Raw genomic sequence first — 16,269 nt, 5'->3', positions numbered from 1 at the left:
GCGTATATGTTCTAATTTGTACTATAATGTTGTTACAAAGATGACCTTAAAACTAGCCAGGTATTAGTGAAAATTAAACAACACTAAGCTTTTGAAAACATTCATTGAAGTATAAATCCAGGCTGTGAATGTAACATGTGAGAAGATGTAGCATTTGTATAGCTGAGCTATTTCAATGGCTTAGCATCACTGTTGTTTCCTTGGCCCTTTGAAAAGCTGTAATTTCTGATTTCAACATGGTAAATTGATTCTGAAGTGAATTTTAACTTGGTATTTGTACAGTGGTCAGTCCACCTTCTACCCTGCTAAAGGAACACAAGTATGTCAACATTTTTAAGAGATAGACTGCCAACCAACGTCCTCAAGTAACAGATGGAATAAATCTTACATATAAACATTTAATAATGTTTATGCATGGAAGGACAACAGGCAGATGGACAACACTTCCGGTCAGCACCTGATAACAAATTTGACGTTTACCACAATATTTGCTTCAGCTCAGTGGTTGCTTTATCTTGCAATACAAATCTACAGCTCGTGCTGAAATATTGGGGTGCCTCAAGGCTCTAATCTAGGTCCGACCAAATCTTCTTATAAGAGCTTAAGTTAGAAAGATGCTCTACCAGCTGTGCACATACACTGAGTTGGTGAAATAAACAGGCTGGCAGTCAGACATATGTAGTTGTTTACTTTTTCCCTTGAGGTACAGATCTTCCTGATTTAAGAGTGCTGGGTATTCATTAACTACTGTACGGGTCTTGATGAGTGACCTTTTAATGTTCTCAATGCTTCAGCAGAAAACCAATCCCAGACAGATGAAAAAACATCTGCTAATGTGTACGTAACTTGACCTACAAACAGCATACATTCAGAATATAGGCTACTCATATTCATTAGGGTTGAGAACCGAGAAAGAGTTCTTGTTCAGAACTGAAAAAAGCTGACTGATTTCTATGAGTTTTGTTTCTGAAAATGCCACGTATTCTTCTAATCTCTTCTGGTTAATTTAAATATATATATTATAATATATATATATATATTAAATATATATATATATATATTATAAGGTGTGCTTATTATGTATTAAAGGTGTGCTTATTAAGCACATTCTTTCTGATTGTTATATTTTTCTGTATAAATCTGAAATGATTTCATAATTTGCAAGCAAAATGCAAAATAAAAAAACATTAATATATACTAATATTAATACATACTAATATCAATACAATACTTATATGAAAGATAGTACAATAACACATTTATTAGTTTTGGACACTTAAAATTGAATTCACTATAGAAAGAAAGAACCCAAATAAATAAATGTAATGCATGTAATGCATCATTTAATGTAAATTTCAAATGCTGATCTTTTTTTCCTGTCCTAAAAACCTGCGTATATCACATATTCAAAAGTTATATTGCATTTAGGTTCAAGCTGCTGCCACGGTTTATATCAAGGTTTCAACCAAAGACCCCTAGAGCACTTTCAGACTCTTCAAAAACACACAAGTCTTAAATGTGGTCAAGCTCCAGTTGTTTTACAAATTAGACACTTGTAAGGCCAAACGCCTGAAAGCAACGCCCGTCAACACGCATTAAGGGATCACTACGCCGTTCGCCCTGAATTACACAGCAACCCGAGGCCTAAAAAATATCTTGTGATACAACGTGAAAGCAGAAATCCCAACGAGTAAGTCTTAGCGCTTTGGGCAGACCAGATGTAGGGGATTATTCTTAATCTGCAAAATGGCCACACAACTCTAGCGCTTCTTCTCCAGTTCATTTATCACTAACGTTGCACAGCAGTAAGTCGCGGGAACCTGAGCACTGACTCACTACGAGATCCGCACTGCCGCAGCCACACAAATCAAAACACACACGCACACACACGTGCGCGTTCACACGTACCAGCACAATTTGTGCTGGCTCAGAATATGTGGCTTCATTAGCCGGTTTGAAATGATAAATAGTTTATTGTGCATGGGGGGGGGGCATGCCCGAGGCTGTCAAAAGCAGACTGTTCCTCCCCTTCCCTCCAGCTCCAGCGAGGCTATTAAAGCGGCATCTTGCTAAAGTGTAAAACTGCTTTTCTGAGCCTATAGGTGATGACATCCTGAGATGGGCCTTCTGCGTATCTTTGAAACATCTCATGAGCATCTCCGAAGTAGATAAGACAATCTGAGAAGTTCGCAGCGGGTCAAAGCGATGCAACATGCTCGTTGTAGCCTGAGGTGAATGATAAAAATTATTCTGCTTCCTGTGTAGAAACTGGTAAACAAGGCAGGGGATATGACTTCAAAATGAAAGCGCGTTCCCTCGTAGCACACATAGAGTTAATTGAAACAGAAAGGAAACAATGGCTCCCCAACTGTTGAGATGTCAAACTAAGATCTATACAAGCGCGGGTCAAAAAAAAGAAGTATCCTTTGTATAAAAATTGCAGGTCTTTCTGCGTAAAAGCACAATGTGGAGCTTATCAAAGGCATTTGCAGAGAAACGGTCAGACTTTGAGCTCTGCGTCCTCACCATCTCAAAGGAAATAAGTGGGTGCCACTGCGAATAGAGGAAATCAACACTTCAACGGTACATGTTGCTTCACAAAATGGCCGTCATGTGCAGCTAAAGTGGGTCTGAAATCTTGGCCATCAATTTTTAATCATAGTCCTCCTCCACTGACCCTAAACCTCCTTTCTGCAAACCTTAGATAACTTGGACTTGTGCGAATGCTCTTTTTTGTTGTTTATCTCCTGCCTCTTCAGCTACAGGAAAGAAAAATCACAACTGAGCTCTCTTTAATATCTCAAATCTTTAAATGGAGCTTTTTCATGAAGCTTTTAATCTGAGATTTGTTTCATAAGGGATTTCCACAATGTCTCAAACTGGACTCAGATTGACCAAATTGTCCACTACTTGAAAGAATTAAATCTGGTTTCAAAATATCTTACAATGTCGCATAATCTGCGCTATACTTACACTTACTTATTTAAGTAGTGTTTTTTATTATGTCATTTTGTTGGGTTTTTTATCTAATATAATAATAATAACTGCATACAGTATTAAACAACTGTTTAAAAATATTAAAATATATTAAAACAGGCAGCAGTTGTTTGAGACTGTAATAATATTTAAATATATTACTTTATATATATTACTTTTTTATTTTTGATCAAATAAATTCAACATTGGTGAGCTTTCAAAAAAAAACTGCTTTATTTCTGTTAATTCTGCTGAACTTTTTGCTGATGCAGCAATGTTGTGTCTTTTTCTTTAATGAGCTGCTGTAAAATTGGAAATATCACACTGGCAACTGTGGTGAAAAAACTGCAGCATTCTCTGGGCCTTGGGAAACATCTGTGACAAAGTTGATGCCTTGGTAACTGCATGATATAAACTTCGGGAATGTGCACAACATCTTCAAGGCAAAGCATATATTTACTGCTATATACAACAAAAAGTGTTTGCAACTGTAGTGTGTGTCCACTCAACTGACTGTTGACATGATTTAGCCTCAGCGTGTGGTGTGTGTGTGTGTGTGTTTGTGGCTTGTGTATGCGTAACTCGGCAGAGTGGCAAGCAGCAGTGACAGTGCCTTCTCTCTGCAGGCTTGCCTGTCAGTGCACTCCAAGGACAGGCAGCGATGTGTGCAGGCAGCGATTTGTCTTTCAGGCCTCTTCTGGGCTCCAGAGAGCAGCTTCTGCAGGGATGCCATAAGTCACCATTCACACTCTTCCTCTCCGCTCCCTAATGGCTGACACACAGAAGTCAGCTCTGGCTTTGCTCTGACACGCTGGATCAAAACTGCAAGGGACAAAAGATCAGCCTGCACACACACACACACACACACACACAGACACACACTCACGGACCAATGGATGGCATAAGAGAGAAAGCAAATGCATAAGATGCAAAAGCGAACGGCGTCTCTTATTTGTGTGATGCCAGAAGTAAGCAGTATCAAAATGTTATCTCGCTGTGTTTGAGCAGCAAGCAAAATGTTGTTTTGGTTGTCTTGCGCACAAGACACTCCACATCCTTCAAGTAAAAGTTCAAAGGAATGAAAAATTTTCAGGAGAAATCCAGTCGTGACATTTAGTTTGGTAGTCGGAATAATTTCAGAGGAACATTGCAAAATGCTTGGTTAAAAAGAAACTAGATTATTATAAATTATACATTTTGCTAATTTTGGTCATCTACAGTGTCACCGCTGTTAGCATGTCTAAATTTGTTAAAAAAAATTATTAGTGCATTAATTTAAGTAAACATGTAGATTAACAAAATATCTGGAAATATGAAAAATTCATATAGAAAATTTAAATATTTTAATAATAAAATAAATGTAAAAATATTTCCATAGTTACTTACTAAATATTTATATAGAAATAAATAATAAAATTGTAAAAAGTGAAAAACAAAACTCATGAATAAAATCTATAAAAAACAATTCAAGACAATTAGAAACATTCAAAAGCATAAAACAAAATGACTAAAACTGTTATTACAATGAAAAAAGCTATTCACAATAGTAATAAATACTATAAAAAAATAAAAATATACTAATGTAGCGCTGGCCATTTTGGGAAATTGTAGCAATTGTTGATTATGATACTAATTCTACTACCTTTATGATTCACAGGTAGTAGATGCAAAAAAATTACATTTAAATGGGACAATACCATCAAAGGTACACCTGAATGGTAACTACCATTAAATAGTGCATATTAGAATTTCAATTACATGAGTAAAATTTTTATTTTGGGGTGAGCTATCTTTTTAAACTAGCTGTGCCATCTATTTATTGTCTTTCTCTATCACCACAATCAATTACATTTCAATTTAACTGAATTCTTGTCCTAATCTAAAAGGCCACAAAATTTTTAAAAACACAGGTGATGCAGGACTTTGAAAGTATTTCTGCTCAGCAATTGAGAGAGAAAAAGCAAATGGAAAAAATTCTATCACTCATGGGAAGTCACAGCTTGTGGTGCTTAATAATGGTCATTTATTTCTGTTACAGAAAGGCATTTTTCCCCCAGAAAGCCGTAGTTAAAAAAGTGTCAGGAAATACTATTGGGAGGAAATGTCTCGCTGAAAGAATCTGAGATACATTTCCATAAAACGGTGCAGTATTGTAAGGGCCAGATGAAATGTTTTCAAGTCACATTTTTAAAAATCCAAAATACAAGGAACAGAAGGATACTGTCGATGGAAATCTTTTTAAAATTCAGCGTATTATGCACAGACGTTCAATAAATCGCAGCTTTCACACACTTATGAAAACCATCACGAAATGCACTCCGCTTCAAAATGGGGACCTTCAAGAATTAGCCGGTAATTTGCACACAAAACCCCCTGAATGGCGTGCGTTTTGAACCCTGGCATGTGCTGAGCATTTCAAATGACACAGCCGGTTAGGGCTTCACAGTGCAGAAACTAATTAGATTGTCCATAATGGATTCCATCTCACTTTATATGATGTGACTTGACAGCTGCCAAAGCAGTTGTAAAGTATGAAACCGGTTTTTGTGTGTGTGTGTCTGAGCGCAATGATTCGGCCCTCATGTCTGACTTTCCAAGTATGATGCGTATATGCTTCTAAAATCCCTGTTAGTCGATGACCGCCTCTCAGCAGAGGTCAAATCCATTTGCGCCTCCAGCAGGTGGCATCACACCAAGATGACCCCGGGTCAGAGTGGCAACAAAAACAGCCTTTTAAAAGCCATCAGAAATCCCAAGCCTCAAGCAACTCGGAGTTGTTATGTCAACACAAATGCACAGTGAAAGTAAAGGTGGGCCGGGGTGATTTGATGCCACTTCTTAGCTTAGTGACTGATGCACATGGTCCAGATTTTTGGGATGTGATGCTCATGAGGACTTTAGATGAAGGTTTACAGTATTTCTGTTCGATGGCTTACATTTGGACCAAAATGCCACTCGATGTTCACCATTTCCAGGGTCGCACAACAGCTCCACTTGTGATATTTTCATAATCTGTCAGCAATCTGACACTTCTCTCTGTTTGCTTCTGCTAAGCCTCATACACAACCCGTCCAATCGTTCCACAAGTGGGCCATTTAACAGGCCTGTTTTGTTGAATTGTAAAAATCCTATTAATGGTCACAAAACAGTTTTCTGAAAAGGCTTCATGGTTGCCTAGGAAAGCAAAACAGAACACTTCCATAACAATTTTCAGTGATGACACTGGATGTTGAGCGAAAAAGCAATGCAATACCACGCAGACTACTTCTACCTACTTGAATGAATCCCTGAAATCTCTCAAACCTTGTGTCACCAATTGCAAAAAAACTATACTTTCCAGATTGACTTGTTCTTGCTATTTTGCATGCAGCCAATCAAAGCAATCCTTTCCTAAACCCAGCATGCTGAGTCCAGAAAATTATAAAATACCTATATAAAAGTCAGTTATAGAATTAATGCATAATTTTTAATACATAGGACTGATGATAAAGCACATTCTTTTTCATTTTGGGCTTGAACAGGCTAAAGAAATATGAATTTGCCCTTTATATCACTGACCAAAGTCATCTGAAAGCACACTATGCTACAACTGAATATGTAAGCCAAAATTTCCCAAGAGGAAGTGATAATTAGCTTTGATCCAGTGGTTGATATGGATAAAGGAGTATTTATGCTAGGCAGAAGAAAAAGGTGATGATTGAACAGCGACTGAACAGTCAAACTCTCCTTCACTACTTACCAGCGCTGGGGGGTATCAGGAATGTGTAGCGATAAATGTAAAAATATCCACTACCATGCAAAATTGTGTCAGTCTTTAAAATTAATTATTTTCATTCATCAAGGGCATATTAAATTGATCGAAAGTGGCAGTAGTTAGTTTAACGAATTTAAAAATTCTGTCCTTTAGAACTTGTTATTTATCAAAAAGTTATTTTTTAATAGAAACTGTGACATACACAGTAGTCTATTAGAGCATATATCATATATGTTTTATATATGTACCCACACACAGCCTAATAAATCCAGGTGCATTACAGAAATCGTGAGATGGAAGAAATAATTGTTATTTCAGACAATTAAGCCAGTGCCATGTTTCAGTGAGATGTGATATGAGGGCGAGATTAGTCTGATTATTTTTCCTTCAGTCCAGTCAAATGAAGAAGGTTGTGGTTATGTTGCTAGGTGTCACATTCCGATCAGACACTTGATATATCCGTGGCCACTGTAAAGTAGGTTGGCCAGCTTTTAGCGTTACGTTCACAAAAGGCTAAAATAGATGAGGTAGATCTTTAAGTGTCTTATTTACTGGCCACTATCGACAGCACAGGTTTGGGGAAGTTACGGAGAAACTTGAATGTGATACAGCAGGAAATCTATAGGTGCAGTCAGTGGATGGTTGGCAGAAAGCAAAGCTGGATGTCGTAATGAGCAATGCCTTCCTATATAAGGTTCTGCGAGACATTACATAGGGCGAAATGGCCATTAGCATCCTCTCTATATGGCTTCAAGCTAAAAGGAGCTGTCAGCAAAGCCCCATTTTTCCCAATGTAGACCCGATCATCGATATGCGACAGTGTTGTGTCTGCAGAAAATCATCTCTTCTTCAGTTCATTTTGAGAAAGAGTGATTATGTTATTGTTCTGCTGTTGCTTGGCTACAAAAAAAAGTTTAGTTTGACGTCAAAAAAGCACTAGATCACTGACGTGAAACTGACTGCAGAGCAGTCAGAAAACATATGTTGGCCTTAACACATAGTGTAGCAATCGGTTTTTTTTGTCCACACAATAAAATCATATGCAAGTCAACAACTGAATGAAAGGAAAGATTCTACACAATAGAGCCAAAAAGAAAAGAAACATGGACATGGATAGGAATGCGTTGATATATTTAATATTTATGTATTTGCAATGATCAGCTTAAAAGGCAATTTTATTCATTTATTTTTAATTTAATTAAACAGAGGAACCATGATTTGGACCAAAGGGTCATTGATGTCAATTATATTCAAAATACATGAACTGCAACACATACAATAATAATTAAAATAATAGTAATTTTTGTTATTAATGAAGCTGCGTTTTCCCCCATTTTTCAAGTTATATATATATATTAACATTAAAAATAACACTAAAATTAATTTAATACTTATTACTAGCTACATATATTTTTAAATTTATGAAAATGCCAAACAGGGACTTCTGTGATGATGCATCTTGAATGGAAAAATCATGATACAATCTTTAGTCAATTTCTAAAACTAAAAATCCACATGTCACAATCATTAGTAGTAATCATCAGTAGTGTAGCTCAAGGTCTAGATATGAGATCATACAATCTGGCAAGGAAAAAATATGGGTATAAGAGGTTAAAAATGCAAAAGGCTTCTGGGACTCACAGAGCTCAGAACAGCTGAGGCCTGTTTCAGACATGTTTAATCTAAATCTTTCCTTTTAAAACCACTCAGCTTCAAAATGGCCACCACAGCGGCGGAGATCAGAAAAGCCGAGGTATCCTGTCTTAAATCATTACTTGCACTTAGTCTTAAAAGACTGGTGATTTTTCACATTAACTGCCCTTTCCCCAGAGCACCTAAAACATCACCCAGTTTGTAAATCACACCAATTGACTGGCAGAAAGCAAATCATCCTGTCCTGCATGCTGCCGAATGGCTGTAAGTGACAATTATATTAGCGTTTGTACAGAATTCAACTGAAAAACCAATGCACACTGATTTCCTGACAGAAGCGATAGAAGCAGACCACCAGTCGCGATAATGGCCGATATAACTTCATTAGCGCACAGACCTACAAATCAACCAAGAGATGTTCTCAACATTTCACTTACGACTGCAAGCCATAACGTCAGGATCATTTCATTTGCTGATGATAGCAAGAAAACTAGTTTAACAATGGACCGAATATATCAACAGAACTGTCTGCTGCAACTGCCACAAACTGCCCCGAGTGCCAGTGGGACTAAAGACCTTTCAAGAGACATGAACAGAAATCTGAACAGCAACAGCAGGATCTGCAGTAATGGTTTGTAAGAGGAGACAGTGAGGATGTGCAAAAAAATAGTCCAAATTAAAATAAGTACAAATATATAATGTATATATTTATATATTTACTATGTCTGTATAGAATGTACAGCATCTACACACACACACACGTATTTAAATATATAATATATAAATATATATATATATATATATATATATATATATATATATATATATATATATATATATATATATATATACACATTATACAGACACACACATACAAATTTACATGTATATATATACATATAAATATATGCATATACATATATATACACATATATTATATATATTTATATGTATATATGTATATGTGTATATATATATACGTGTAATTTATATGTGTGTGTCTGTATAATATATATATATATATATATATATATATATATATATATATATATATATATATATATATATATATATATATATATTTATACACACACACTATTTTATTTAAAAATATTTTAATTAATATATTTATAAAAAGTTTACTACATATTCTGACAGATTTTTTTAATATTGTGTGTTTACTGTACATGCACATACACACACAATATAACATACATACACAGACTATATTGTAATCTTTAATTCATTTTATTACGTTAAGAGACTAAATTTATTTTGTTTTTATTTTATTTACTTTTATTTACACATGTTGATAAGGTATTTTGATGCTTTATGATTTACATCGACCCACCACAATCTTTTATCGGTGTTGCTGATATTGATTAACATATCAGCCTTCGAGGAAAATTCACTGAGACACTGGTGGATGTTTTAAAAAGCTCAACACTAAAAGCCTCAATGAATTTACCTCAAACATCCCGATAAAGACAACAGATGCACATCCGTTCTGTGAATCCCTTGTAGACCACATGCAGTATGAGCAAACGAACACAAGGTTTTATCGCGGCGCCGGAGAAAGTATCTTTATCTGTGCTATCGCTGTCTGTTGCTGTTATACAAAAGTGCACGAGTGGAAGGCCACTCCAGGGTCAATTCCAACAGCAGCAAAAATTGCATGCTCTGACCTTCCCATACATTGAACAAATCTCTACCAGCCATTGTCACGTACAAATCCCTCGTACTGCCACATTCAATCCACCTAGATCATAATCTGTCCACCCCAATTGGCTCCAGCAGGATTCTGTCTCCTAATAACACAATCCACCAGATTCAAAATCAGCTTTTATTCCCCGAGCGACAAACAAAGAACTGACCGCCTTAAGCACTTGCTTTATATGATTATCTTTCTTCTAATACATTGGACTAATAGGCTTTGTGGCTATAATTTTCACACTCCCCTGCTAATTATAATATCAAATGCCATTCCATTCGTACTTATTTCACCATATGTGGCTGTTTACTGGATTGGATGACTGTGTTGATACCATGTAATGTTCTATTTTGCATTCGTCGCAATGCATCATATTATCCCGTTTAACGCTGATCTGTTTCAAGGCCTTTGACTCAACAATACATAAATGCATTGAACTATTATTGAGATTTAAAAAAAAAAAGCATGTGTTCATGCAAAAATAAGCTCATTTGCTATAAAATTAAACTAAGTGCTGTTTATGTAAAAAGAAATTAATTAATAATTCATTTTAAAGCATTAATATAATATTATGCACCATGGTGAAGGTGTCAGGTGGTATAGTGTATGCCTAAATAAACTAATAAATACAAGTGTATATATATATATATATATATATATATATATATATATATATATATATATATATATATATATATATATAATTTACATAAAAATGCCATGCCTAGCAGCACACACACACATGCTTTAGACAAGTGTGGTCCTCGTGGGAGATCCAGGTCTGCCTCCTGTTCCCGTTCCCACTAATTCCCTGTCGCCTCCCTACTGCCTGTGTCAATAAAAATAGCACAAACCACCAAAAATAAAATCTGTGAAAACTGCTGACTCTTGAACACAACTGGTCAAGCAACATCACTGACCATGTCCATTGCTCTGGTGAGAGTTTGTGCTGCAGAATGAAAGTGCCACTTTGAAAAAAAAAAATCTCAGCATTGCACGTGCTGAACACAATTTGCATACTGCACTTTTCCATTAGGAAAATGAACAAGATGCATGCTTTTGCATTTAAATATACAGTGTGAGTTTAATGAATTTAAACGAGTCGACAATGTCCACATATTTTTTTATAAGCGTTTTGAGCACAGTGTATCCCGTTTCATTCAGGCTGACTAAAGATGGGTTTAATCTCAAAAGCGAAGAAGAAATGTCAAACACAAGATAAATACCAAAAGGTGTGTCTATAGTCCTGAATTAAATAAAGGTGGCTTTTGCAAAATGTCAACAGATCTGACCCAGAGCAAATTAAATTGTTTACTCCCATACCTCATCTTAAAAATCATTCCTTATTGTTGAAGGTGAGAGGGAAGAGACACGTCGGGGATCATCCGAATGATGTCAGAGGTTAAACCAAATAACATTCGCTCCATCACACTGAAAAAACGATCCATGACAGTTTGATATACAGATGCCATCTAGGAGAGCCATTGATGGCCTATAATTATACAACTACTCTTAGAGCGAGACCCTCGCCCAGGGGACTCCATATATCAGCATTCATACGCCCCCAAATAGCCCCACAATCTTGTGATGGATATCCAGCACAGATAACAGCAGAGAAGGGAAAACCATATATCTGTAGGGACTATATAGCTTTCACATCCATCCACTGTCGGTGTGCTACAACCAAGGCCAGAAGACTTTATTATGCATACAGGAGGGATTGACGAGAAATAAAGTATGGTTGAAATTCTGATAGCAGTTCCAGCCACAATAAACACCGAAACACCACAAGGATGGAAAATGGAAAGGTTTTATAAGATATTTTTGAAATCGAGCCACAGCTGATTGATTTAAACCCATTTTTTTTTTCTTGGATCAAACGTAAAATACCATAAGCACTATTGTGAGAGGAAATAAACGGCTCTGAGAAGAGAATAAGCAGGGTTTTGTCATTAATACGGCTGAAAAAGCACATGAGCGTTGCGACATAATGAAACGGGAAGCGTTTTAGAGTCGTCGCAGCATACTTATTAAGCTAGGGGACACGTTAGGTATCCAGTGTTTTATCCCGTACACACATAATGGCTATGTTCAGTCATGCGGTTACAGCTTTCATTACAGAACAGCAGGCTTCCAGGTTTTTGGAGGAGTGTTTAATTGGCAGCGCCGTGTTTGACAAGCATCCCGAAGAAATGAATTTCGGCCCACATGTTTGGACTTTCCATCCCCATTGTGTCCAGCACACAATTGGTAAACATCTCTCACATTGTCTTTGTTTGGCCGCATTGAATTGCTGTGCGCGTCGATTGGGAATTGCTGGACAGAAAGCAGACAACGGCTGGGCACGACTTCGCAGATTCTCCAAAGATTAACTCTAGAGATAAAGTATCTGGGGCTCCTCCACATCTACACTTCGTCCTAATGAAAAGCTGCCCAGGCTGTCAGCAAGTCTGTTCACTTTGCAAATCCTAATAGCTACTACAACTTAAGCAGCTTGACACATTTGAGAGGAAAATGAATTGATAAAACTCTATTTAACTTCAGGTGGCTGCTATCATCCTGTGCTGAGATGAAGTCTGCAAGCTGTAATGGCCACTGCTCATTTTTTGGCTCTACAGGATGGCAAACGTTTCTTACTACTGTCAAAATTCCTCAATCCCTCCAGCCCTTTATAGTAAAATGCCTGTAAGTCAAAAAGCCGACAAGCAAATCAATTACCTTCTCTGAAGAACCAGTCAGATGTTTTAGCCAGCAGATTCCAGGGTTAAAAATACAGAAGCAGCGTACTGACTGCTCAGTGAAGAACGGATATTTATGTCATTCTTTACTCACCTTCATGATGTTCCAAACCCGACTGAGAAGGAAAGGACATGTTTGGCAGGATGTTCACGCTATTCTTTCCCATATAATGACAGTCAATGGTGACCAGGTGCTGTCAAGCTCCAGAAATGACAAGACAGCAACATAAAAATTCATGAAGCATCATAAAAACAGCAGTCCATACAGACCACTAGTCTTCCAAGTCAGAAGACTTACGATCAATTCTCTATAGCCTTCTCTCTATGAAAACATCCAAATTTGAGCATGTCACAAATAAGGTAAAAGATGCATTAAAAAAGAACCTTACGACTTGAGGCTTGTTCACAATAAAAATGCTAATTATATTAGTGTCCACACCGATGAACAATTACATGTAGTTTTTATAAGTGCAATTATGTCGTCTGCCGCTTTAAATGCTCAGTCTCTTTAAATTGTCAGCATTTGTATCAGCTGGACAATCAGCAATATTGTTTCTCTCTTTCATTATCATTATAGCCTTGGTGTGGACATACACTGTTAAAAATAAAGGTTCCAAATGTGTTTTTTTACAGTGAAAAATCATTTTGGGTTTCCCAAAAAAAACATTATTTTCAAAGCGCAAGCGTACGCAATCATCTGAAGAACATTTTTACATTTGTACCGAGGAAATGTTCTTTAAAAGCTTCTTCAAGGAACCACGGATGCCAATAAAAATGAACCTATTCTCAAAGAATTACAATGTTTATTAAAACAGTTATCATTGTCGGAATGAACAGTGCACTACTTGTGTGGGCTCTTTTTAAGGTCCTTTTGGTGCCTACCATTTACTTTAATTGTACACAAAATGGCTTCTAAACATCTCTTCCATCAAAAAAAAAAAAAAAGAGAATATCATACGCTTTTGGAAAAGACATGAAGGTTGGTAAATAACGACAGAAAGAAATCTGCAGCTGTTTCGTTCCAGAGTGTGATTGCACGCGTGTCTGCAGGAGCAGACGTTTTAGAGAATACCACGGGTGGGCCGACAATGAAAAATCTCCAGGAACAAAAAGCTAATGAGTCCATCTGACCATGCCATACAATAATGTTACTGCCTGCAACTTAAACTAGCTTACTGTGACTCCTTTGGCCATTATATAATACACACACACCACATCGCTGAAGGAAAGCTAAAAAATGCAAATCCTTCTTTTACCTGTACGCCTGTCTCACAGGACCCTTAAGCCTATTTTTAACCACTGCACGGCAGACCAGAGCCTTCACCTATTATAGTCAACTGTATAAAAATCAAGGCACAAAGAGCAGCACGAGGAATTACAAATCGTGTCCATCAAAGTCTGAACGCTCCAGCACAGCAGGTGAACAGTTTTATTCATCCCATGAGATCGCACCCTTCCCCTCTCTCCCTTTCTCCCTCCCAAGCGAATATTTTATTAATAAACATCAGTCAGAAATGGATGGCAAACGAATTCACGTTGATTAATTAACAACCCCTAAAATAACTTATGCGGCACAAAGCAAACAAGCCCAGGCAGTTTGATAAACTGGCATGACACTTCAGTTGTGCTGCGTGTTAAAATGACTCAGTTACACAAGACGGGCAAATAAAGATGTGCCATTAGAACAAACAGCTTGTGTTGATGTTGACGCTTCAAAAGCAGGGCTTGACATATTCCTGAAAGGGCATTGTATTATGCACACTTCACACCCCTACTGAGAGAAGGTTAGAGGATGCCACGTGAGGATGATAGCAGTAATAAACAGCTGTTATGACCGTGATCCCATCCTTAAACCTCTATAATCAGGATTGCTATAAACAGCATGTTATGTACATTCCCCCCATAAACGCTCGCAGCAGATTACAGTGGCTGTGAAATGCAGGCAGCGGTGAGATATAGATTTTTTTTTTTTTTGCTCAAACAAGCTTTGAAACAGACAGTGAGAGATAAAGAAAGCAAAGATGCAACACCCTTCAGCACGCTGAGCTCCCCCGTCAGATCTCTGATGTGCTCTCTCTGCAGTGAATGCATGAACTTCCAGCATTCATGAGCGAGATTTTCTGGCAGACATGCAGTCGCTCATACATGGAGGGGCTGAGCTTAATCCCTTAGTTCTGTGTGAGCTGCATAATAGAAACAAATGTATTCCCTCGCGTGCAGAAGGCATGGAGAGAGGTATCATCTAACACTGGTACTATATCGCTCGGAACGCTTCAAAGCTAAAGGGGTTTATTCTTTAGTAGAAATAAACTTATTTGAAGCAGACCGTTGATTGATAAATTTTACTAAAGGATTTTCTTTCAAGTAATTTTAAGTGATTCTGAGTAAATATTGTGTATAGAAAATGCTATAACATTCACAGATTTTGTACATTTGTCATCACTAAATGATACTAGTTCTGACAAGGAGTATGCAACGCCGACCATTTTGCTGTTTATGATTATTATATGATTTCTGTATGTGCAATTATTACAGTCTAACTTTGTTTTATGGGCCATATGTATGTGTGGTGTGTGTGTGTGTATATATATATATATATATATATATATATATATATATATATATATATATATATATATATATATATATATATATATATATATACACACACTCCCTAAATCAAAGCAATTAGTTATACAAGACAGCAAATATTAACATGCCATGCTATGATTTGATCAAATAGCCTAATATTTGTTTAAATCATAGCATGACATTTTTATATTTAAAAAAATACTTTATCACAAGGATTGAAAGCATGACGTGTTCGAGATCTACTAATACAGGCGTGCGTTTCAAAACATGCAGCCCTGAGTAAATCTCACGGAATTTATGTTTGCTGTCTGTATAAACGCAGTGAGACCTGCATTTGGTCACATTCGTAGTTTTTGACCTGCCCGAGCAGCACGAATGCGTCGACACGGGGCTGATGATGCGCGTGCAACATACCTGCGATTTATGCTGCTGTCCATCCTCGAGTTCTGAAACACTGTTCATGATTTTCCATCGATCATTTACCATTCTCTGGAATCCTTACCATCCGAGAGTTGTTTTCATGGGCATGAGGAGAGAACGGGACTGTCAGTCTTAAATTCCAGCATCCAAGAAACAGAAAAAGGAGACAACACAACAGTCTACGGGAACTAAAACTACTTCACAAGATGATCCGCACGAACCTACGGAAAACCGGGGCACGGAACTAGAGATCCACACTCATTTTGTAAAAGACAATTATACGTACTTCAAGGGACTTGTCCCTAACACCCAAAGAGAAATAAACAAGAAAATGCAGTCCGAGAGCAGATCCGATCTTCTCAACGCGCTCAAACGCTGAGGCGAAGGTGTGACGGTTTGCGGATGATGCGTTCCGTTCGTCGGCA

General features: G+C 37.1%; 1 protein-coding gene across 1 annotated transcript in view; it reads right to left on the bottom strand.

The window, feature by feature from the left end:
• Positions 1–16,269, bottom strand: part of LOC122350670 (fibrinogen C domain-containing protein 1-like) — a 45,719-nt gene extending 29,450 nt beyond the window's left edge. The window contains exon 1 of the mRNA XM_043247348.1: positions 15,839–16,269. Within this exon, the coding sequence (XP_043103283.1) occupies positions 15,839–15,910 (72 nt within the window). The 5' untranslated portion in view covers positions 15,911–16,269. The remainder of the gene's footprint in view (positions 1–15,838) is intronic.

This window comes from Puntigrus tetrazona, chromosome 8, assembly GCF_018831695.1.
Source record: "Puntigrus tetrazona isolate hp1 chromosome 8, ASM1883169v1, whole genome shotgun sequence".
NCBI lineage: Eukaryota > Metazoa > Chordata > Actinopteri > Cypriniformes > Cyprinidae > Puntigrus > Puntigrus tetrazona.
Note: the sequence above shows the minus strand (reverse complement) of the source record. Positions and strands in the feature narration are given on the sequence as shown.